The sequence below is a fragment of the Odontesthes bonariensis genome, chromosome 1, assembly GCF_027942865.1.
Source record: "Odontesthes bonariensis isolate fOdoBon6 chromosome 1, fOdoBon6.hap1, whole genome shotgun sequence".
Classification (NCBI taxonomy): domain Eukaryota; kingdom Metazoa; phylum Chordata; class Actinopteri; order Atheriniformes; family Atherinopsidae; genus Odontesthes; species Odontesthes bonariensis.
Window position 1 is genome coordinate 26,712,685 of NC_134506.1, and position 26,463 is coordinate 26,739,147.

The 26,463-nt window shown below is 39.6% G+C and overlaps 1 protein-coding gene across 1 annotated transcript in view; it reads right to left on the reverse strand.

The window, feature by feature from the left end:
• The window catches only part of LOC142378168 (CUB and sushi domain-containing protein 1-like), a 445,101-nt gene that overhangs the window by 195,992 nt on the left and 222,646 nt on the right, over positions 1-26,463 (reverse strand). Inside the window, exons 4-5 of the mRNA XM_075462406.1 lie at positions 11,766-11,960; positions 10,698-10,905 (exon numbers count right to left, since the gene is read on the reverse strand). Of these exons, the coding sequence (XP_075318521.1) occupies positions 10,698-10,905; positions 11,766-11,960 (403 nt within the window). The remainder of the gene's footprint in view (positions 1-10,697; positions 10,906-11,765; positions 11,961-26,463) is intronic.

A 26,463-nucleotide genomic window follows, 5' to 3' on the forward strand; every position in this document is an offset into this window, starting at 1 on the left:
ATAGAAGTAACAGGGTCATATGCTCCTGGGTGATTGAATCTTATTCTAAAGATTAATCAGCTGTTTTGCGTGTCAGATCAATATGGATGCATATTCTATGATGAAGTAAATACTTTTCCTGTTTAAAAAAGATTTTGAAATGGCTGTGTAAAATGCAACACACATCACATGTAACGAAAAGGGCCTTCAACGACATTACAGAACCGCTAGATGTTCTTATTGTATGGAGCAAGGACAATACAGAGAAGAATAACTCATCTGACCATGTCATTTGTTTTCCAAATGTGTTCACATCAGTGCCTGTGGTTTTTGCACTGCAGGTCTCTCAAAAGTGCATTCATCTTTGTAATGAGGTGTTTATGCACTGCAATCCTGCCATAAAATCCCTCTGTGTAATTGTCAACAAATTGTTCTTGCTGACACAGTCTGATCTTGTCCTGCACTGACATTCACAGTCACCTGGGGAGACGCTGCTGGTCTCTTTTTCTTGATATAGCAGACTAATGCATGAGCATTTCGGTCATCGAATGTGTGCTGTCAAGTACAGTTTAAAACCACGTTTACTGGTGTCTCTAATGCGGTTTCACAACTTGTCAGTCATGAAATCCCAAAGGATCTTAGCTTTATGACGAAGTCATTTTTGGTGAAGTGTCCCACTGGAATTGGAGAACTCAGCTCATACTTGGCACAAATATCCCCTTCGCATTATTTCATTCATTTAGTCGTGATTCTTAATGATCGCGGTTCATGCCTGCATCCTGCATCCTGCTTCTACGTGCTGAACTGTCTTAGCACAGTGTCCAGATTTGTGTGTCACCGACATCTCTTTTTGTTCATCTTTTCTAATATTAGTTTTGCTGCATTAGTTATAAACATCTAGAGAAAGTATCACATTTACAAGATCCAAATACCCTCCCCTGTTCCTCATCATGATTATGTGACGTCTTTCCTCATTATTATGATGATATATATACCCTAAACTAAATTGGAATGCCGCTGCAAGAATGAAACAAAATTTTGAAAGGACAAGGACAAAATTACGAGAATTGACTCTGGCAGTTGACGTAAGACAAAGTAAAGCAAAATAAAATAATCATGTGTGAGAAGATCAGAAAAATAGGGAAACATTAAAAGTAGATGGAGAAACATAAAAAGGATGAGATAAGGTGCGTCTCTTCCATTATTCATGGATGTGGGCCAGTTGCCTGACAATGGAGTGAGGTAGACACAAGAAGTCAGGGAGGAGAAAGAACACAGGATGAGACTGAACTGAAAGGAAAGGTAAGGTAATTAAGGAAAAATAGAGAAATGAGAAGTGAACAGAAGAAAGAAGATATGCACAATGAAAGAAAATGAAATGGAGGCTGATCCGCAGTGCTCAGGTGGCAGCTGAGCCGAGAGGACACCAGAGGACAGGACAGGACACGAAGGCCAAGCGGGTTCTCATTTGACAAGAAGAAACATAAGAGAAAATGGATTTAGAGAAAGGACAAAAGCAGAAAAGAGGCCTGCAAAATAGCAACTTAAGATGTGTGTAGAGAAATTAAAGAGTTGGCTGCTAAGGAACATAGGAGAAAAGCTTAAATGGGGGGAAATTCACTTATATAAATGAGAGGGAAAAAAGGTAACGAGTTGTGAGGAGAGGTCAAAGTGACCTTTTTTAAAAAGTCCAAGAAGGAAAGCCTAAATGAGGTCAAGCATAACTAATGCCAGATTGTAAAGAACAGTGATGAATTAGAAAGAAAGTAAAGCAGAGGAATAGATGGAGAGAAAATGACAAATGTGGTGGGAAAAAAGTTGTGATTTTTTTAAACAAGTAATTTCAATTTCAATTAAAGGTCAATCAATCGGTTGTATTCTCTTAAAACATATTACAACATTAATCTGTTTTCTAATCTACTGAAATTTGAAGTAATTTAACACTTTAAAATGGAAATATGCAAATATGCCCCACAATAATGAACTGTGACGAGTCCAGTCTTTCCCTTTAAAAAGGTGACTTTGTGCAAAATCTGGAGACGCAGTTCTTGTGAGAAGTTGAGCGTGAGGGAACGATAGGTGGACAGATGCAGAGACGCCAAATTTGTCTGCAGGTGAGAAACACATGCCGACAGAAATTATTCGATTATTAGTTAGTCATTACATATCTATCCAGGTTTTGGTTCCAAAATGACTGTCATGTAAATGACGTTCTCTCCACAGCCCAGTGTCACAAGAAAATATGGAATAAAAACATTCGTCCACATGCGAAAATTTGAGGTTAAAAATGGCCATCACATCACCGGGATATCGTTTCACAAAGGGCAACATCAGTGAGAGGTGATGGGAAACGGTACCCATGTGTATTACAGTTTTTCTCAATTGCTAAAACACTAAACCCTATTGTCTGAACCAAATGCTCAGTTGCCTGAACCCACTGATTGAATCAATCACTCTTTTGGCAAAACCATAAGCTCTTTTCGCCTGTTTAGACACAACTTACCAACACATTTTCATTGTGATGCACCTGTGCTGCATAATGGTGAGCACAGGTGACAAAAGTGAAACACAATTAAAGCACAAGTGTCACCACTTGAACACAACAACTCAAAATTGATCACACTTGTGGCTAATGATGTGAGGGAACATATAAGCCAGTTCAGAGAGCACTGGTTTGTGAGGCCCTAGAATGGAAGGAAGAGTTTGTATGAGAGGAGGTCGAGGTGGTCGAGGTGGTCAGCGAACAGTAATATCTGATGAAATCAGAGCTACAGTGATCGACCATGTTCTTATCCATGGTATGACCATGAGGGAGGCCGGACAAAGGGTACAACCCAACATCAGCCGATTCACTGTGTCCACCATAATCAGAAGATATAGAGAAGAGAACAGGTAATTACCTTTTTTGACATTATAGTACAGTATGTAAATGTTGACAGCAATTACTGTATGACATACTGTACTGTACCACAGTATACTGTAAATATGTTTCAGTACAATCACTGTACCAATGTATTGTAGTATTGTAATGGAGGGTTGGTCTAACTGTTTGTAGGCCTAGTATTCCATGTATATTGTTTGTAACTGTATGTTCTCTTTTTGTAGAATTGAAAGACTGCCACATGGGGGTGGGAGGACAGGTATGTTCTCCCCACAACAAGAGACCCTAATTGTCGACATGGTCCGAGAGAACAATGCCATTAAACTTAGGGAAATTCAGCAGAAGATAATTGAGGACCATGTCAATTTTGAGGGTATCAACAGTGTCAGCCTCTCCACTGTTGATCGTGTCCTCAAGCGCAACAGACTGCGCATGAAACAGCTATACAGAGTGCCCTTTGATCGCAACTCAGACAGAATCAAAGAGCAGAGATTCAAGTATGTACAGGTTGGTATATATCCAGACACATTCAATGTTGATTACTCTTAGTAGTGATTTACTGTAGTGGCCTAAGTCACTTTTTCTGTATCACTTACAAAACTATATCTATTTCTACAGAGGGTTTTTCAACTGGATGCGATGGAAAGAGCCCATGAATACATTTACATGGATGAAGCTGGGTTTAATCTCACAAAGCGGAGAAGGAGAGGTCGTAATGTTATTGGCCATCGGGCCATTGTTGGTGTCCCTGGGCAGCGTGGTGGCAATGTAACATTATGTGCTGCCATCAGCAATAATGGGGTTGTCTACCATCATGCCAACCTGGGGCCTTACAACACTCACCAGCTCCTCATTGTCCTAAATAACATGCGGGATGCTCTGTTAGAGCAGCAGGATGAGCATCCCATCTATGTTGTTGTTTGGGACAATGTTAGTTTTCATAGAGCTCTGCAGGTTAGAGTGGTTCAATATGAACCCAGGTTTTCTCAATCTTTGCCTTCCACCGTACTCTCCTTTCCTAAACCCCATAGAGGAATTCTTCTCCTCATGGCGGTGGAAGGTGTATGAACGCCAACCGTACACCAGGGTAAATCTACTGGAGGCCATGGAACACTTGCCTGTCGTGATATGGGTGTGGAGGCATGCCAAGCCTGGATATGGCATGCCAGGGGTTTTTTCCCCCGTTGCCTGGCCAGACAAAATGTGGCCTGGGATGTTGATGAAGTTCTGTGGCCTGACCCAGTACGGAGACATGATGCTGTGGCAGAGTGATCCCCTTATTTGTATATTTGTGTACTTTTTTTTTTTTACATGGGCTTATTGCACACAAGATTTCAGTTTGTTTTTTTTTCTTTTTGTACAAGTGCTAAATGCACTGTTTTTTCGTTTTGCAACATGCATTAAGAATCAACAATAAACATTTATTTCTCCAGCTTCATGTCCTGAGCATTGTGTTTTCTATTTTTCTATGTTGTGTTTAGTGACTGCTCAGTAGTGTTTTTCATTTTGATTGACTCGGGGCACAATTTGACAACATAGTTCAGTTTTGAGCACACTTGACCGCAGAGCACGCTAGCTCCTTTAGCCAGCGCGAGATGCAGGCACAATGGATCGGTTTTTAATTAAAAAAGGGCAAAAACCAGCACAAAAACCATGCTCATCTTAAATGTCTCACTATGATTACAACAACAAACTACAAATACAACAAGAAGAAAGTCACGGACATGCATGCCAGCTTCCGCTCATCCCAGTATTAAGGCAAATGTGGTCTTAATTGAAAATGTATTGTCTGTGTTGTTTCTTTTTTTGTGGGATGTTTTATATGTAGAAATGCATATTTGCAAAAGGGGACTTAGTATGTTGTTGTCAAAGTGGCTCTTCCCTTGATTTTGCTCTGCCAATGTGGCTCTTGTGAAAAAAATAGTGAGTATCACTGGTCACTAGAACAATGTATCATGTCAGTTTAGCTGGAACAGTACTGTTACTGTAATGGAATTTGCTGGAGGTTGAGGCATTTGTTGTTTTTATCAACGCTGTCTAGTTTCTATTATTTCGCAGTGCGAAATCATCTTCTTATCACCTGGACTAATGCTATAGGTGCCAGCTTGGCTAGTTTACGATACTGTAGACTGAATGTGTTAATGCATTAAAGTCAGATAGCTGTAATGCTTTATATCCTTTATATATGCTTAATAATTCATAAACTTTGCCAGTCCCCCCCCCAAAAAAAAAAAAACTCATGAGGATAAAAGCAAAGTGTAAATGTAAGATGGTAAATGAAAAATTGTAAGACTGAATGTAGGGAGGAGACAAGGAAACAAAAGAGGAAAAAGAAAAAAAGAAGAAGTTTGACAGACGTGAAAGAAGAGAGGCCGAAGAAGGCCAAAGAAGAAGAGAGATATGTGCCAACTGTAACATTTCTCCATTATTAAACAAGATTTTTTTTAATACCTACACAGAAAGACAAACACATAAATGTCTACCTCTGGGATGCTGTTACTTTGTCCCCTTCCCAATTGGCTACAATACATTATTTTAGCCTTGTTTTGTAGTTGCACTTACTGCTAGTCCCTGTAGATGTGTGCATCTGTAAAAATGCCAAAAAAAGCACCATAAAAAATAAATGATTGGATACAAGTCAGAAAAGTTGAAACACATTATCCAAAACAGATTGCTGTTTATTCCAAGTGTACAGTGAAAAACTGGGGTACACAGCAACTTTAATCTCAAAACACACACACACACACACACACACACACATCCGGCAAACACGATTTTAAATGTAAATGTTATGGCAGGACAAGTGCTGCAAAGAGAGTAAAAGAGGAGTACTAGTAAAAAAAAATTGGAGCATGGCAGGAGAAACAGCAGGAGAGGATGGGAGAGCTGTGGGATCTAAGGGATGCGGTGAAATGAGATGTAACAGAGGGACATGGGGGGAGAACAAATGGGAAGAAAGACAATATGCAGGTTAGAGCGAGAGAGTGGAAAAGTCTGAGACAATTTCTAGAGTCACATGTCACAGGATCAGACATAGACGGGCTCTGGGGATGGACTAGATTCATCCAAAGATTTTGCAGGCCTGCAGTTGTGCTCTTTGAATTACTGGATAAGTGAGGGTTCAAAGGATCAATAAAACACAGGCCTAAAGCTTCAAGTGATGGCCTACACAGGTTAAGCTGCAGGATAAAAGATACTGCGTAAATGACTAACATTTCTATTGCATTATAATGAGCCATGTGGGATCAGTCTTGGTCACAGGTAAAAAGAATCACCATTTTTCTAATTAAAGTGACTGGATTTTCTAATCTGGTCTAATCTCATAAAAAGCCTGAAACACACTGCGGTTTGCATTATTTTCCTGGCAGGAATTTGGTGTCAGAGTTATTAAAGCCTTTTGCAGACATGAGATACGTGACAATAATAGCTTCCACAATCCTCTAAAGACATTGTGTCATTCAGACATCGGTCACTTTAATGTCCGTGTCCCTCGTGGCTTAATTCAGATACGCTTACGTAAGTAACAGGGAGAGCCCCAGTGTGCACGCAACATTTGCATGAGAGTTGGCAGTTATCAGACACCAAAACAACTCATATTAATGTGCCAAGAGTACTTTGATTGTGTAAAACACATTTTTATCAGTAGAAGTACTCCGTAAGTCCTCCCAGGTTTAAAGTTTTCTCATAATAACATGTTGAAAAAATCATATTAAGCAAAACAATTAACTGTGGATGGAATGAGTAGAAAAAAATCATATATTGGAAATTATAATTCCATCTGAATTACATTTATTAGAATTCATTCTCTGGGGCCATGCTTATGATTAACAAATAAATAAGCCCCTTCAAAAGTTTCTTTTTAAACTCCAAAGGTGTTTGCGTTAATGACAATCAAGTAATGGTTGTCATTACTTGTAAGTGTGCTGGGGCTTAGACTCACATAGCCCACCTTTTACCGAAGACACATGACCTTTTGCAGGTGTCTGGGTTAAAAAAACAGACCTGCTTCAGGCGTAATAGCGTCATCACATTACATAGCTTAATACAAGTCTGAAAAGGGCAGAATAGAAAGGTAAAACTCAGAGACAGCCTCGGCCTGGTTAAATGAACATAACAAATCATGGCTTTGTAAAAATCCATGGAAACCATAGTGATGATACACCGTGGTAAATTCATGAGTTTTAAAGACTGATAAATTAGTTGAAATGAATGTGAATAATATAATCGTGATTACATAATATGGTTAACTGTTGAAGGCTATGCAAGTTGAATATTCAGTAAGGGTCTCTCTGAAGAAATTATTATTTCTGTTGAAGAAAATGATCGCAACAGTTCCACTATTTATCTCTCCTTTGAAAGGCTGAGGAGAGGGGGAAGAATGGGAGCAGGGAAAGGGAGTAAAGAGGGGATCTGGCCTGAGGGAGAGTTGAGAGTGCAGAGAATAAAATAAAACATGGGAAGAGTGAAGGAGAGAGAAAGAAAGGAGATCGAGTTAAAGGGCAGAAGTCAGGGTAACAAAGAAGGAGAGATTTTAGCCCCTCTAAAGACTCATGAAACCGATAAACAGGACTCATTTGAAGTAATCACAGAGAAATTGTGTTCATATCTGGAGATAACAGCTATAACAATAGTACATGTAACCATCTATATTCCACAAAAAGCTTTTATTCAGGAAAAAAACGATTGCGGTTCATTTTCAGTGACTTGTCCTTCACTGATGTTTGACAACGGAACATCCTGTCGTTACGCTTGATCCTAATATAAGTACTTTAAAAAAAAAAATGACTTCATCATACTGTGAACATGAAAAGAAATGTCTTTAACAAGAATGCAACTGCTTTCTAGGGGGCACTAAGAGTGGATAGTGATATGAAAATCATTCAAACCTGACATTTATCTGAACAGCGTGTCGAATGTTGAAACAGAGAAATAGCCTGTGATCTGACCGGCAGACTGTTCTTAAAAGAAGATTCAATGATACACAGTGGCACACACACCTCCAAACCTTTTTTAAATGCATTGCCGGCATCAGATTCAAAATTACTATACGTTTAAAAAAATGCACGTCAACTCCACACACAAAAAGCTGCGTGACCTGTTGACATTTCAATTGTGAAATTAACAAATATAAAGAGGCACATGCCCTAGGCCATACAGCACGACAACGCCTCGCAAAGCAGATAACGGGAGGTTTTATGAAATTTCTCTGACCCTCTTGCTGTCATTCATTTTGGCTCTTAGAGGAGAGCCTTTTTTCCCTCTGCTTATTCTTAGTAAAGCCTTGGGCAGTCTTATGGCAGGATGACCTCACTCAGTCGGCATTTTTAAACACATTACAAGCAGGAGGTTAGCTGCGTGAAAATAGGGTACATCAGTCTGATTATCCAGGACATAACGTCTCAATGTAAGCTACTGTGAGATGCTCAATAAATAATTTCTCCTACACAAGCACTCATGTATTTTTGACAAAAAAAAAATTGTTTTATTTGTTTTTTTTCCTTTTACAATGTCCCTCCCCTCTCTTTGTGTATTTCTGCAGGACTGTTTGTGGGTATGTGTGTATACGTGAAAGCTAGTCAACATGACATTCAACCTGCCAGCTACTAGACAGGAACACGAGACAGAAACATTAAACAGGAAATTGCTTTTGGGACAGCCAATCAGAAAAATCTCACCGTAAACAGGAAGGACCCGTGACAGTTGCCCTGTCAGATGTCACTCATTTTCACAATGACCTGTCCAGGTGTCTCAGTGAAAATGTCAATCATTACTCACTACCTGATCTACTTAATACTTGAAGTACTTGTATGAAATTCACATCAATCTCACATAACTTCTCCAATTATAGTCCTAGTTGGGATCTATGTTTTTTTTACCTTTATCTTTTGCATGTGCATTGATTTTGTAACCTATACACATAAATACATACATACAAACATATATAAGCTTTTTTTTTAAGCTAATAGAAATGCTTAAAGACGGTTAAAGACCAAATAACCTGGAATATTGTTGGTCAAGTCAGAATAATCTAGTTGCTTCAGTCCCCGTTTTCCTCTCGACCGAAGGATGTACTTTCTCTGCTACTCTTTGTGTCTTCCCCCTGCATTGCAGAGGGTGGTTTGACAATGGTCCTTGGACGTTACTGTCAGAGCTGAGCTTTGTGCGTGAGTAGTTGAGTGTGTGTAATCTGTCATAGCCCAGAGAAATGATCAACAACTCCTGTCAGAGGGCCACTTAAGGCGTGACACAGACACGCAGTCACACACACACACACAAATGATATCATGAGAATGCCATGGTTGATGCGTTCTGCTCTGCTAGTGACAGCACTTAACGTGCAATTATTCTCCTTTTCTTTTGTTTCTATCTACTACGACACTCTTTGCCTCCTTCACTCAAGCTATTTATCTGTCGACCAACTTTTCTGTTTACTTGAGGGTGGCACCACGATCGTAAAGCATTTCTACACACGGACGACATAGCAGTCACAAGAACAAAAAAGGAGAATCGATCTACGAATTAAATTTTGATACTCTGCTTATCCCTTCGTGAGCGCTGGTGAATATAAATATTCAAAATGGGCGCTGCTGCAGACATTCGCTCAACACATTATCTTCCTGACACACAAACACATGGTCGCATGATATTTGTCAAATTTAGGATCCCAATGGGATGTGTCACAATGACACGGTATAACAGGCTGGGGAAAACTGCGCGTAATCAGATCTATTCTACACAAACAATTACAGAAACTACCACAGATGTTTAGAAATTGATACAGCGATTACTCTTCTGAAATCGAGATGAATTATGTCCCTCTGAGGTAAAATAATTGCTTTTGCGTAAAAAAAAAAACAATCAGGCATGACATATGGCCCAGAAATTAGTATTACAGACAAGTGTAAAATGACAGCCGCCCCCCCCCCTTGTTTTTTTTTTTATATCAAGTGAAGGTTAATTAATGTTTTTTTTTTCCACTTTAGTCACGTGCTGCTTCACAAGTATATGACAGTCATACCCCGAAGCCGCCCAGAGATTCACAGTTGACTGCTGTCGATTTCTGGGCAGACTTTGCTCACAGGCATATCTGGTATTACTGAGGGAGGCCAAACGACTTTCATCGCTTTCTGCTCTCCAGATTTTCTCAGCAACTTGAAACAGTGGAACCCTGCATGCCTAAACCACGAGGATGCCTCCTCCCTTGCAAAAATACATCCAAGTCTTCAGTGGATTTGTGTTTGATACTCTGAGAAAGCCAATGTGAAATTCAGCGGCGCTCTAAATTTAAAAAGCAGAGTGTGTGCTTGAACAACAGAGTACCAATATTCAGACACAACCACACAAAACGGCTGGGGAAACACAACAATTTATCACCTGCCCTATGAGATTTGAATAAATCAGGAAAATCAGCAGGACTCCAGTGTAGCTAATCAATCAGCAGTTGTATTTGTCCACACCAATGACATAATTTGTACTCTGTTGATATTAAAGGTTCTCCTTCAAAGTTTGAAAAATTGCAATGGAAATGATAACTGCTTTATTTACTGTGAAGAAGTCACATGAAGACTCTGTCACAGGCTAAGAATGATTTTAAACCTTTGCCCTTCCTAATTTTCAAATGTTGGATATGACTTGTATCCTCTCTTATATTTTACATTTAAGACAAAGACATGAACATATCATTACTCTCCTAAGTGCCAATGGTGCTTGTTTGTATCTATTTTCATTCTATTCTTGTTGATTTTCACACACCAGCTATCATGTCCTCAATAAGATAATCATAATTGTTCTGCTCGTTTCCTGTGGTGTTGCGATCTGGGTATGAGATGTGTCTTACCAGATGCTTGGTGCCTCTGTCCCGCTGATTTCCAGGAAGTCATATTTGTCCTCTAATAAGAAGTCATTGAAAACAAGAGCTATTGTGTCCCCAGGTTCAGCAAGTATTGACCATGTGCAATCCAGGTTGTTGTCATACTCCGCAGGGTACCCAGGGCTGGTTATTGAACCTGCGGTGCCTCGTAACGTACCCCCACATGCTCCCTCCGCTGGTTAGAAATGAAGAAACATGAATAGAGAATGAGAAGAAATACAGTTGAAATCCTGCAACATACACACAAGACTTTCTGTTATTTCTTTTTTTTTTATATGAGAAATAATATAAACACCACTGCTGTATGAAAAAGGACTCCATTGATAAGTTATGATTGAATATTGAAGCCACGTTAATAAAAGCAGAGATATGTTAGAGTAACTTTTGCTGTCATCATAGAATGTGCTTTTTTTTCCCCATTTCTAATTTCTACTTTACAATGAACGTATAGCTCTGTAATGATGTATCCATAGATAAATAACAGCAAAGACAATAAAACAGGGTTATAACTATTATTACAGTAATGTCATTTTCAGCCACCGTAATGACTTTCTAAGATAATAAAGGATAGTGACAAACTCTACAGCTTACCATCCCTGATCTAAGCTTTTCAACCGTCTACTTCCTATGATAGTAGTCCCACAATGGACCAATAATTCACCAGAAAAGCTTTGTTTGAAGGTTTTAGCTCTTACAGTAGTATGGAGTCATTTGAGTCAGGCTTTTTTTTTTTTTTTGCTTTTAGAGAAATCAATACACTTCAAGTCCTTCAATTCTCATGACCCTATCTGAATATATCTTTTCACTTTCCCTTTATATTCCAGTTTACTTTTGTAAAAGGAGGTGCTGTGGAACCAAAACCAATGAACTGTAAGCTATTGATAGATAGATAGATAGATAGATAGATAGATAGATAGATAGATAGATAGATAGATAGATAGATAGATAGATAGATAGATAGATAGATAGATAGATAGATAGATAGATAGATAGATAGATAGATAGATAGATAGATAGATAGATAGATAATCTCACCTCGACAAAATGGTGATGGGAAGTCCCACTGTGCTCCACTACCAGGTGATACAATACATGTGAGGATACTGTGTCCTTCCAGCACAAAACCTGACTCACAGCTGTAACGGATCTTGTCCCCCATGTTGTACCGCGAGCCATGAATGACTCCATTTGGAATGAGGCCCGGGGTGCCACATGTGTGGCTGGGCAGTACTGAAAGGCAGAGAAGAAAACAGGGTTTTTTTTTTTTTTTTTTTTAAACATCCTATTTCAAATCGCAATGAAGATAGATTTATTTACTGCTATAAACAGACAGGAAAAAAAACAGTCAAGTTAAACAATCAATCAAACTAAGAATGAGCTGGCAAACATAGAAAATAGTCCAGAGCCCAATATGCCAATGAGTAAGTATGTTGTTCTTGCCCGATAAGGTAAAACTATACATTGTTCCTCAAACAAAAAACCTCCTGAGATGCCATGGATAAAAATTAATTAAAAAATATTCTCTCCATTAGTCTTCAAGAGTTCATTCAATTGTGATCACAGATTTTTGTTTAAAATCAACCAGACGTACATTCTGTTCACAGTCACAACCTCTGGAATAGTTGACGCACCAAATGAAAGCATCAGCAACACAAAATGCCAAAGCAATGAAAGTTTTGTTCATCGGGAAGCTAAAAATACATCAAATTGACTGTGTGGTATTTATATGTTTGCCTGGCATTTTGCCTTCAATGTGCATCTGTTGTTGCCCATTCTTAGATGACACAGCTCTACAGTGGGAGCAGCTAAAGGCAGCTCATGGTATAACTAGGCCAAAATCAGCTGTGACTGTAGCCAACACGCCTTAGAACCACAGAAGGGGCAGCTACACAGTGGCTGTACTACAACCTGGACGAACTCCATAGGCTCAAACCCTGGTGTACACTGTGTTATGCGTATTTGTACAACTGGAGCATAACTTGCTGGATGTGTAACGTGTGTATGCATCTATCTGTGGGCATGCGCAGCACAGTGTGTCTACATGCAAGGAGCGAATCTGTGTGTTTGTGTATGCTGTTCCAATTAAACGCAAGCATGGTAATTAGACAAAGCTTCATCATGAGACCCTGAGAACTAGGACAGAGAGAGAGGGAGAGAGAGAGAGTGGGGGAGGTGGTGAGAGGAACAGATAAAGAAGAGAGGAAGGGGAATAGTAAGAACAGAGAATGAAGTGACAGACAGGAGAGAGGGAGAAGGAGAAGTAGTGGAAAAACAAGAGACAAAATGATGGAGGTGTGGGAAAAGGGAGGGGAGGAGGAGACAGGAAAGAGGAGAGACAGAGATTCCTGTCAGACAGGAAAATAGAGGTGAACTAATTACAAAGGGTCCTAAACATGTATAATTTACTCTAATTGACTCGTTATTTGGATTGTATGGAGTCATGCATCAGAGGCGAGCTACTCACACTCAGCTGACCATGCTGTCCTCTGTGCAAACATGCCGCTTGCTTTGTTTTAATAAGGTGAGGCACACGACCAAGTCTGAGCCTGAACTGAAGCACTGACTCAAGGATAGGCGGAGGGATGGAAAGAAGCAATGAAAAGTGGAGCAAATGAACGGAATTGTGTATCTAAGCCAAGTTGTTAGTCACACGAACATGAGTTCAGAGACCTGTTTCTGCCAACTTGGCATGGTAAAAAGAAAATACCTGTCTCTTGCTCCAAGTGTTTCCCTCATTTGGACAGATGTCTGAGGAAGACATCTAAAAGAATCAGTGGGGTGTTCAAATGGGACAAAGTGCTCACAAGAATTGTTCCTATCAAGCTAATCTGGCACCTAACTAAATCTATCTAGCAACTATCCAGCTAACCTAACTACTGACGCATTTTTTTGTCAAAGGGCTTTATTCTAGAGTAATTGCTACAAGATGATTTTCTTTCTCATATTTTGCTTTTATTCAATTTCTCTTCATATTGAACATTGATTCAACCTTTGAATCACTTAAATCACAAAGCTCCGGTGCTACAATCAACATTGTTCCAATCTCAACCCCCCGATTTGAGTTACATGTGTGGGATGGGTAAGGAGTTTTCAGTTCCTATAGAAAAAGGCCAATTTGTCTCCAGTGGATTACCTGCAGCGCTTCTGCAAACATCTGAGGTACACAAAGGGTCTGTGAAGTGGTGACCACAGTTTATCCTGAAAACATCTGACAGAGGATTTTCTTTTAACACACTGTGTAATCACACTGACTGCAGGCAATACTTTACTGGAATAGTGTCTGATGATTAGGAATATCTATTTTACTTTAAAAATGATCCTTTGTTGAGTTTATTCCACTCTGACATAGTTACAATTACTGTTCTACAGACACTTACAGTGTGTTTGTTTGTTTTGGGTAATTTATTATTTTGTTTTTGGTCTTCTTTCTAAATGGTTATTTAACTATGCAAATTCATCCATCCATCCACTTTCTATACCCGCTGAATCCGTTGGTCGGGTCGCGGGGGGGCTGGGGCCTATCCCAGCTGTCATCGGGCGAGAGGCGGGGTACAGCCTGGACAGGCCACTATGTAAACTAAATTGTTGTATGTTAATATTAAAGAAATACATATAATACATTTTTTTTTAAATCTGAGCCAGTAGCACAAACCATAAAGTCGTGGGGTCTTTACAAACTGTACAGCCCGGTACTACGATGATCCCTATTAAATATTTTATTCTTAGACCCCGTTGATTTTTACATTTAACTCAACAAATTAGCAGATGAGGATATTTCTCCAAATGTCAAACTGCCCATTACGCAAACAATCAGAACAGTAGGGTTACCAAGCTGCCCCCAATCTAACGGTTAGAGATATATTTTGGGGAATTCACAATTGTTTCACAGGGCCATGATTTTACTAAAAGTCATGATGAGATCCCAGTGTTGAAACGAGGTCCGTCCAATCTGCCAATTGCTGATGGAATATTAAGGTGTTTCACTTTAATATACTAATAGTGTCTTTTGGATTCATGCATGCATTTTTAGTCGGCCCAAAAATGAAATAATCAAATTCATTCTTTCACATGAACTGTGAGCCGTAAACAAGAAGCACCACTTAATGACTCTGGGAAATCAAGACAGAGGGTATTTAAGTGTTTTAGTTTTACATTAGATTGCGTCGGGTACCCATGGTTTAGTGATGACAGTATAGTCACATTTACTTATACATGTGTTTGTATTTTCAAGTTATGCTCTGGAACAATCTCAGAAAGCGTAACCAAGAAAGTTACTGGGGTCACACACCCTCTAACAAAGCGTGGGATTCACAGCACTTGAATGAATAAAATCAACAGCAAAATCGGCATCAACCTGAAAATAATTCAGCTAATGTATGAGGAGGCAGAGCCTCTTCATACGTATGCAATGGGCTTTCGTCTCTCTTCCTTATAGATCGTGGCTGCTCTGAGGGGCAGACTGAAGCTGCAAGCAAATGGTTTGATGGAGGCCTGTGACCAGAGTTGATTTCATGTTGTAAAGCTCCATAACAGAGGCCAAGGCTCCAAGTCATTGCGCAAGCTGGACCATTATCCCAAGCTAACACCCATAAAACATATTTCAAACATAAGCTTTTGTAAATGTAGCAGTTTACCAAACAGAATATAAAATCCCTGGCAAAAAAAAAAAAAAAGAATAATAGAATCACCACACTTGTAGGAGGTTCATACAGCTTTTTTATTTCGTAAAAACATTCTGCGATAAAGGGAAAATGCTACAAGTGACGTTTTTTCTTCAACAGCTGAACGTTGAGGCTTTGTCGGCCATAATGGATCTGACTGACAATGTATAATTTATGGTAGATTGAAGGAAAATGTCTCCTGACAAGACAAGACTATAAAACAAAGTGAAACCTACATGGGGATTTTTTTTTGGTCTTTTTTTCTTTGTATCCGGGAACCATTTAAACATTCTCCAACTGTGGTGATTCCATATTGTTTGCCATGGGTTGTAGAAGGCGTGTCCTCCTCTAATCATGCACTGGCTTTAAAAGAATGGTGCTTTAAAAACATTCCGCTGAACACTCGTCAATGGTGTGTAATTCACAAGGTACTAAGTGTTTAATTCTCTCTACAATTTGAGATTATAAATGAGAGAATGTCTCATGTTGCATTATAGTTTTTAGGTCTGTTACAGCCAACAATTCATATTGTAAATCAATATAACATAAGAGCTTTGTGAACAATGCTTTGATTTATTTGCTTTGTTTTTAATCAGTCGTGTAAAACCTTGTTTAGCACACTCGTGCCGGAGAAAGATCAAATTAGTCTTTTGCAGTTGTATTCAGGATTATAATTGCACTGATCACTTCATATTGGACGACTCCTTTGTTCAGAATTTTAATTATTCTAATTATTTCCAAGTTGAGGTCATTTAGGGTTATTCTATAAAGAAAAGAGGGAATTACAATCCTGGACCAATAAAAATTGAAAAAGTGATCAGCTAAATTAAAAGGAACCATTGTGTGTTGAGGCTCATGAAGAGCCCCAAGGACAATACAGGGCCTTTCATTATCTCATTAAGGAAGATTATGTGGGAATAAAATGTCTAAACAGAGAAACACACCAAATAATAATGGTCATATTAATTCAAATGTGCAGCCGTTTAGATATACAACTGTATCTCTTACAACTCCAAGCTCTTGAGAAAGTGCACCACAGCACTGCTTGTCTTGAAAGTCTATTACAGATCATGTATCCAATTTAATTAAATATATTGATACCTTATTCATGGGCTAATCTGTGAATCACTAAACCCTGGCTGTTAGACAGCCATGTGCCTCATTTGATTCATGTACTATAGCAAAAAAACGCTTAACTGAACATTGTGCTGTGGCAGCCACACAAGCATCCCAGCCAAGGAATGATTGGGGAATTGTATCCGCATCTGTGTGGTCTCCGTGGTAGCAGGAAAGGAATTGTAACCATTTGCACCAGCCACCCTTAATAGAGAAACGTGCTACTTACGTTGTTTTTGAGGGTATTCCAGCATATGGACATGTTCACTTGTTTTACTTGTGTTAGATGTCTTCACGCAGTCAAAGTCTCAAGTACCATAATGTAAATTAAATATTAGGGGGAGGAGTTGCTTTATGGTTGGATTAAGGTTAGGTTAAGTTTAGAGAGGGCATGAGGGTTTGAGCACATGTCCACTGAGACAGATACACAATGTGTGTGTGTGTGTGTGTGTGTGTGTGTGTGTGTGTGTGTGTGTGTCTACTGAAAGTGACTGATGATGCTCCTCTATTGTGTTTGTCCCTTCTTGCCCTTCAGAGCCTTAGGGCAGGTCTGTGTGTTGCTATAGCAACTCCAGGCAATATTTTAGAACGGATGTCGAGGTGTTGAGAGACAGGTGACAGGAGCAAGGCTAGGAGATGACAGTAACATGCAAAGAGGGGGAAGGGAGGAATGAATAGATTTAGGATGAGACAAAGTTACGATGGGAAGGACAAGTTGTGTTGTGAGAGAAAGAATGCACGGAGGTTGACGGAAGTAAGCGATTGGAGCCAAAAGGATTGACTAAGTGGTGGAAGGAAGGGGTGGATGAGAGATGCGTTAATAAAGGCTTTTGTTAAATTGTTAATGGATAATTATCAGCATCTTGCAGAATCCTTGAACGTAGACAACCTATTTTCTATTTGATCCATTTTCTTTTCTTCTTTCCCTTCGAAATAAATGAATACATCTCCAGAGTTTTTAACATTTTCCTTTTTTTTTTTATCATCGCCTCTCCGCCACCACAAGTTAATTCTGCAGCAGAAGAAATCATCATCATTGTCTATAGTTAAACTAATATTCACATTTTACATAAAATGATGAACCAAAATTGAAAATGGTAAATATTGTCATGTCATGTTAGTTTTGGTCAGGTTTTTAGTTCCTGTTTAGTTTTGCCATGTTTTTCCCCATTCTGTCAGCTCTTAGTTTTGTTAAGTTTTAAGTTCAGGTCTAGTCTTTAGTTTTTTCCATGTTTCCCATAGCTTCTGTTGCCCTGCCATCACCTTCACTCACAACACCTGTATTTTTCCTCTCGGCTGCACTCACTCACCAATCACTCCCTCAGTATTTAGTTTCCAGGTTTCCCATGCATCAGTGCCAGATCCTCACTGTCACTCAGGCCCATGTCACAGCTACCCCTGCCAAAGTAAGGTTTTTCCATGTCAGGTTTCTTGTATTTTTTTCATAGTCATAGTCAGGTTTTGTTTTATTCAAGTTTTTTCATAGTTAGTTTTTTTCGTATACCGGCTCAGTAAATAAATCAAATAAATCAGGTTTCCTTTGGAATATCTGCATCCGTGTCCTGCCTTCCCCACGCCCACGACATGCACCAAACGTCTCAAATATGACACGCTCAGCGATAAGAATGATGGATTAGGTGTCTGACATTCAAAGGCAATCAATAAAACTGAAATAGAAATAATAATAAAAAGCTAACTGTATCAATGCATGCCAGCTAATTGGCACGTCATGTTTGATAATGTTTGAGAGCTGTTGATGTCTAAAAATGTGAGATATGAACTTGGGAAACAATCTTCGCCTACAGGAGTGCAATCATTTTAGGGAGTTGTACAGTGTCTGTAACTCTAGCATGAAAGTTGCCACAAGCAACAGTTAGAACAGATGTATTGTCTGATGTATTTGGCAAAAGTCACTAATTTCTTATTTGGTTTCCAGAGGGCTTTAAAGTTAAAACCAAGCGGAACTGGAGCAAATGCCAGACTGTGTTCTGCCAAACAGGGATTTGGACAGATGCTAACATTTGAAATCCATATGGGAACATTCAACTTTGTAAGAGATTAAAACGTTGCCAGACAAGTTAAAACAGAAAAACCAAATGACTTTTGGAATCTATTTAAACTTTGCATAAAATTCAGCAAAGTTCTTGTATTTTCATTTGATCGGTTTATTTTCCGCGTGTGTTGCTGATTCGCTCGTATTAAGTGTTTTCACATCACACATCTCTGGTGCAATTGTTAAGAAAAGATGAAGGCGACACTATTTTACCTGCCAACCATCAGCCACTAACTCCAGAGCTGTAATACTTCACAAATACCTTCCTATCCACATCTCTGCATGGACTCTGAGCTAACGAAGAAAACATCTCTCAGTGGGTTTGCTCCATAATCCATGAACACATCTACTCAGATCCCACAGTGTTCATATTTTAATAAATCGCAATCAAACCACCACTGTAATAATAATATAGTTCTTCATGTGAAGCTGTTGCTGCTGGACAGATGCCAAGGCCCCTGAGCTAAACGGATTCCCCGGCACTGTCCGTGCTCCAAAAGTGTGAATGTATTAACGGCTTTTGTGAGAAATAGAACTTAGTGACTCTTACCTAAAAAATTGGGATGGGATTTCATGTCAGCTGATCAGAGCCCCCCTTTACTACCTGCTGAGTGCCCCTAGTTTTAATATGTCAACAGATAATGTGACATTAAAGCACCGTCACTTTTTTGGGAATGACACATTAAAGGGCTATTTCACCGTTTGAGCACACCTTTGCTGCAGCCAGTTAGACCAGTTAGTGTATTTTCCAGATTATACTTTTCAGATCTATATAATTACCTCCGCCAGGGAGGTTATGTGATCGCCTGAGTTTGTCTGTTGGTTTGTCTGGATGTTCGTTCGTCTGTTCGTGCTGCAATCTTGCGACCTGCCACAAGGTGGTGCCAAAGCCAAACAGAGCCAAAGCCAGACAGAATGCATAGTGCGTGGATTGAATGCATATTGCGTGGATTTGCTGTAATTAGCACAACAAAAGATTGCAACGGCAAGCCAATGTGCATAACTGCATATAGCGTAATAATAACGGCGAACACTGCTTCCCGACAAAACATTATAATAATAATAATATTAATAATAATAATTAATAACGGCGAACACTGCTGTTCAATAATGAATAGGGAGAAGGGAGTGACTCTTCTGCTGACAGCGCCAAAGAACAAGTAGCCCACATCAGGAACGTATGTCCATACATGGCTCGCTATCCACAGGTAGGTTGGCGGTTGGCGGAGGTCTGCACTCTCTGAGTGCATTTCTAGTTGTATAAAGTACTGATGATCAAGAATATAGTTGATCAAAAACCAGCAACTCACAGTACAAAAGTCATTTTGTGACACTAATAGAGTCTTGACAATATTTGAAATGATCAATGAAGCGATCGGTATCGTAAAGATGACTGTTAGAACAAGATACTAAGCATTTGTTTGTCACAACAGGAGTAATAAAAATGACTATCTTATGTTCTGCTGTCATGTCCGTGCAACAATAGAGGCAGTATATGAAGGTATTGATGGTACAGACGCGTACACACTTGGTTTGGGAATTCTTCTCGTGATGATGAAACTTCCTGAGATTCATGGCAGCACTTAAAACCAAGTACCACCTACTGAAGTGAACACTCAATAAGTGTTTGCTGCAATAAGTTCTTATTCAGAGCAATGTGCTGCACCGTACATCTCAATGATATTACAGATCAGAGCTTTCATTTCACTATTTATTGCTTTGGGAGATAGAGCTCGTTGTTTATTATCTCACATACTGAATGCACTTTCCAAGATAATGAGGACAACATTTTTGGATTCCACTTTTCACTTCTGAATGTTGGATTTTGGCTGATGCCAGCCAGCCAGCGATGTTTTCAGCTGTTATTGCCAAAGATCACCAGTGAAGGAGGGCACTTGGAGGACAGATCTCGCTTTGATTAACACAGAGAACATCACATAATGAATCTTGGTCTAATGAATAGGTACAAAACGACGCTGGCGGATTAGAATTTGGGGGTGTCTGAATATTGTCAAAAATTGCAAGCACAAAACATGGAGTCTGCTGCCATAAGCCGAGACGGCATTTTGATTAGCGAGAAAGAAAAAAAAGTTAAAAGTTAAATTTCTGCTCTGCTTCCTTGGAGTAAATGTATTAGAATGTATTAACACACTGTTTCCTATGTTCCTTCAGTGAAATGTATTAGCGAGGCAAGTGACATTTCCAGCAGTGCTTCTCATCAATCATCTGCTAAACAGAGTAATCACTGTTGCAGCCACACTCTGTTAAACACTAGCTCTCCACAGCCTTTCTAGCTGGACTATGGAAACAAGAAATGTTGGATCCTTGTGTACAATATCCCCATCCTGTCATGGCCAGTGCCACAACCACACCACCAGCAGCTACAGGATTACCAACAGACACAGAGAAGGGGATGCGTGCCTTTAAGATAAAATGCCCCTATTTTACACATTTTTGGGGAGAAACACTTTTTATTTACTTTTGAGAATGTTTGTTGTTGTTTTTTCATGTAAATGAACACTAACTCATCAGCCAAGTGATGCAAGCTGACACAGAAGTATAATTCAAGAAAATTACGATATCATGTTATTTTCCTACAAAACACAAACTGTACATCAACCCATACTTGTGACATTCAGTGAGGATAGTAGGAGCGCTTAGTTATCAAATAACGATTCTCAACCCTCTCAGACCTGAAGCAGCATAGAGCAAAGAGAACCATTACTTCAAGACAGAACTTGCTAAATTGCAGCTTGGGGGATTCATGCTTGAGGCCTTTTTTGCTTTCACACTTCAGACCTCCTTTGCACTGTTGAAAAAGGCTCTGCCACCTCAGTGCTTTTCTCTTTTGGTCCTGGCTTTCTTCACTGGCCCTGACTTTGTGTGCATTGAAGGATTTCTTTTCATTTCTTGTTTTTTTACTCCATTGCAGGACTAACATGGAGTAAGTGAAAAAATGCAGGCTCCCGTTTGATTGTTATGGCCTCTGGTTATCACCTCTTTCCTTGAAGAGCGAGGAATGAGGGTTGACCCCCTTTTAATTGTCATACTACTTTTTTTTCTACAAAACAAAATGAATGTATCATCACAATGTGTGTACATTATATTAGATAGACAATACGATAAAAATGTAAAGAAAAAAAAGGCAATTAAACAAGATATACAAAAACTAAACCTATGATAAAGACTACACAATCAGTATGATAATAGTAATAATGTGTTCTAACGAAATCATAATTTTTTTGATAATTCCTTACTTTTTTTTAAATCAAGGGCCACCCTAAATCAATCTCTACTCAGGAGCCTCTGCATGTTTCTTATTAAATCCTCAGAGCAGATTGCAAAAGTAACAAACTTTGTGAGAGCAGCGACATGTGTTTCCTCCTAAAAGTTTCGACAAACACGACAGTTTTGCCAGCACTCGATGTCATATACAAAAACAACAGCAGTATGACACTTTGGCAAACTACTCTATTGGCCAGTAAAATAGTTGCTATGGAAACAGTGACCTAGCCCGCGGCTAGAAAGTACTGCGGGGGACAAAAAGAGCATCAATCAGTCCTGCTACAACACATAACACTTATGTGCTCGTAAGAGGGAACGTCTGCAGTAAAGGGTGATATTCATATTTGTAATTTTCAATTTAGATTTTTTTTTCTCTCTTTCTATCTTGGACAGCTCATATTTGATTTAGAAATAAGTGCCACCAGAGCCCAAAATGCAAATTTTCAGTTCCAACTCTTTTATCTGTGACACATCAGACACAGTCTGTAGTTCTGTAGCTTGAAAGCAAATTTTGGTAGAATAATCTGTTTTTAATATTTATTGTTTTTATATTTCACTTTGTTTAATACAGGTGTTCTTGTTATCTTTCCTCTTTTTTTCAATGCACCCAAAGGATAGCTGTTTGCTTGAACACTTGACTAAGTTTGTTCGTGGAACCTGAACCACCTGGTTGATATGAAAGCAAACAGCAAAGTAGCTCTCCTCTTTGAGAGGTGCATTATAGTAATGAAATGTTATTAAGTGCATCACAAAAATGACTTGAACCAAAAGCAAACAAATGTTAGTCTGTCTTCTCTGCAACTTCATTGATTTTTCTATGTAACAAACATTGCTGAGAGATCCCTGAACACTTCAAAACGATCACCGAAGGTTCCCACACCTCTGCATGACAGACAGTCTAAAGGAGAACAGGGGTTGCACATGAAATGCCATCTAATTCAGCCACGAAAGCTCAAAATATCTTAAAACCCACATCCATCCCCGGTCTCATCAATCCCTCTCACTCCCCCTCTCTCCCCTGGTTTCCAAAGAGCACTGCCAACACATCCTGTTCGTTTTTCCTTCCTGTCATCATTGCTATGACAACCCTGACCTGACTAGAGTTCTCCTATTAAGACTGGCCTGCCCTGAGGCTGAAATGTGTCAGAGGGGAAAAAAAACAAAAAGAATCAACATCACTTGCCTCATCAATACTCGCATTCACGAGTACATAAACATTTGTGTTCAAAGAATTGTGGGCAGCGAACAGGAGCAGCACAGCAGCAGTTAAATAAATAAATATTCAGACTTACGTGCGACAGAAACTTGTAAAACAAAGCCTTAAAACAGTGAATCATAGAACTAAGAAAGAAAATGTGAAACTAATATCCAAGATCTTAATAGAATGGTGCACAATAAACTTGAATAGAGGATTACCGTAAGTGTTTATTGCTCGGATGTTTAAATGAACATTAATCATGGCTGTCCCTGTTGGTTGTTGCAACTCTATAAAGCAGACACACACCGAGGTCTAATGCATCTTCATTTAGTCTTGCTGTCCTCTGGGCACATTTACATTTGTCAACTCACCATACAAAATGGATGGATGGGCTTGTTCGTGTGTCTTTCTTCATGCTGCATGTATGTGTAACCTCCCTGCATGGTTCTGAGTGCATGGGTTGTGTATTTGTCTTTGATTATCCTGAAGGACACGTCTGTCTCTGGGTCTTCCTGTGTAGGCTACATGTATATTCTTAAGATAATCTTTCCTCTTTCTCTGCCTTTTTATACATACATTAATGCAGGTATGTGTGTCGGTGTTTGTTTGTGTATTTGTGAAAAAAAAGAGTCAATTTCCTTGGTGGGTGACAGTTCATGGTTCCCTGGGCAGCACCAAATTGTGGGTAAACTCAATGTCAAAACTATTCCCATACATCATCAGAGCGATAGAGGCGAAGACTCAAACACCAACACAACATACAACACCTACACTAAACAGTGTGACACTTTTTCATACCTAAATATGCAGTATAAATGCATAAATCATGACAGTGAATTGCGAAAATCTTCTTCTACAATTTCTTTATGTTATTGTCGCTAGCAAAAAGATACTAAAAAGTGACATTGTGGCAGAGATTTATGGGAAAATAGGATGAAAAGGGACAGCTTGATACAAGAGACATTTCAAACCAAAGAAGGAGTTTCATTTCAATGACAGCTAGCTCTTGTGATTTAACGTTATATAGCAGACAGTTTGGGGGAAATGACTAAAGCTTTTCTCCAGTGCACTGAAGTAAACTGCTGTTGAATTGGAATAATGGTTAACAATACCATGTCGTTATTCGGTGTACTTTTTGCATCATTGTGTCAATTTCCCCAGCAAAATCTGAAAAAAAAGTTGAAACTTTATTGAGTAAATTGGGTTGTACAAGGGTGCACCGTTGGCACCATTTATTCATTGCAGAGTTTTGAAAAAAAAAGGGGAAAAAAGAGTGAACAACTAATCACAGAACTTTAGGCTGGTTTTATCCGTTATTTTAATGTGACAATGTGAAATCCTTTAACTGAAAATATGTCACATGCCTAATTCTACAGTTGCTTGTTCACTTGGAAGTGGGCATAACAGAAGAATCAAATTACCCTTGTTCCTCCTTATTTGAGTTACTCTCACATGGAGTAAAACGTGTGAAATGACCTGTCAAAGACAGCAATGGCTGCCGTGTTCATCACAGTGGAGGCTGTCATTAAAAAGTTTGCTCAGCACACCACAAAATGAAAAAGCTGTCTCACCAAAGATCAAATAAAAAAGGAATTTCACACAAGACATGTTGATTGAGCTAAAAAATACCCAGCTTATCTTCCAGTCTCACAGCAAACTCTTGTATTTAATCCTAATTGTTTCACTCTAAGATCAATAAATGAGGCACATCACAGACTTTGAGTCTGTTGGCTGTAAATATGCTTACACGGGTCTGTAAAGGATGAACTGAGAGACATAATTGAGATGACATGAAAGCCAATAAATCACTGATGTCCGCACACCCAAAAACTCCTACTCCTATGATACAGTGTGACATCAATCAAGCTGACAATGGATGCGGACAGTCAGAATTTGCTGACTCTGCCAAGGCAGTCAAATCTGTTGCTGATATCGGCCCCTGTGAGCACCACGCCAAAGAACTTCAGAAAAGAAGATTCAGTGTCTCTGCGTCCTTTATTCACATATTGTCCCTGAGCTTTTAGCTCCACTACATCCCCTTGTGATTAATACTTCTTTATTTATCACTATTATCCAGCAGCCATTCTGTCACTCAAGCAGGACTGCCACAGCGGGAGCCCCATTGTCTTCTGCTCTGCTTGGGTGAAAGCTATTGCTGAGACTAACTCAACACTTTTTGTTTCACAATACAATAAATATAAAATCAGCAGTGGGCCATATGAACCTCTTTGAAAAGTGTTGACAATGCCATTAAGGTTAGCAACCATTGAGAAGGCCGACAGAAACACTACAAAGACGGAGCAGATTTTATTACACCTCTGATATTGCAAGAAACCACAGCTTTCTCCAAGAGCTCTGAAGCGACTCAGACTGGTTTGTGATTGCAGACAAAATGAACAAACTATGGTCTCTAACACCAAAAGCGACAAAATTGCCTGTGGTCGCTCACAACGCGCCTCCTGCAGTCACTGCACACCAAAAGCGGGCGACCAAAGGGGCGGGGCTTTCAAATGGCAGGCATATACTTTGCATTTTTTCTAAAATGCAAAGTTGGGGAAAGGAGAACCCTCATGCCCCGACGGGACATTCTTCGCTGGATACTCGATGGACGCCTGGGGGAAGTGGCGTATCATGTGTTTAGCGTTGTTGGCTGTCGAAGACGCAGAGGATGTGTACATATTCGGATTTATGATACTCGGATTCCTGCTGTTTGGAGTTGGAGGATACCTGGTATTTCACGAAATTAAGAGAACGTGGACGTCGTTCGATGGGGTCACAAGAGCAATCAACGCTCAGACTGAGATGCTACGTTAGCAGAATCAGAAGCTGGATGCGATCCTTATGCAGGTTCGCAGGCTGGCTGAGATTCCTGGACTCAGAAGAGAAATGGATTAATCTGTGAGAATGGCTGATTGATCACTTGGACCAGGCGGAAAGGGTCCACATCCATCCCACAAATTCGGCTGAATTCGGGACTTTCGCCATGAGATAACCAGCAGTGGACAAGAAGACAGACAGCGCAATCAGTTGTCTGTCTGACCTAATTAAATTGTTATTCCAATCCGGCGCCCCACACTGGCCTTGTAGCCAGCTGCAAAATCGTTCTCCACGTTTGTTATGATAACATGATGCTCTTTCCCATGTGCTTCCCCCTCCCCTTCCTGATTTCTCTCTGTGAGAACTGTTGAACTGGCTGACATATTCCAACTTGTCAAGGACAAATCGCCTGATACAACACTCTGCGCAGACTTGAATTGAACAAACACACATGCACACACACACACATGCTCATTGATAACACACGCAACTCCTCACCTCTTCACTGGTCCCATTGCTTAATGATGTTGTGTGTATGTGTTGGTTTTTTTGTGCTGAGTTTTTTTGCGATCTCAAACCGTATCCTGATAAGGGTAAAGTGTG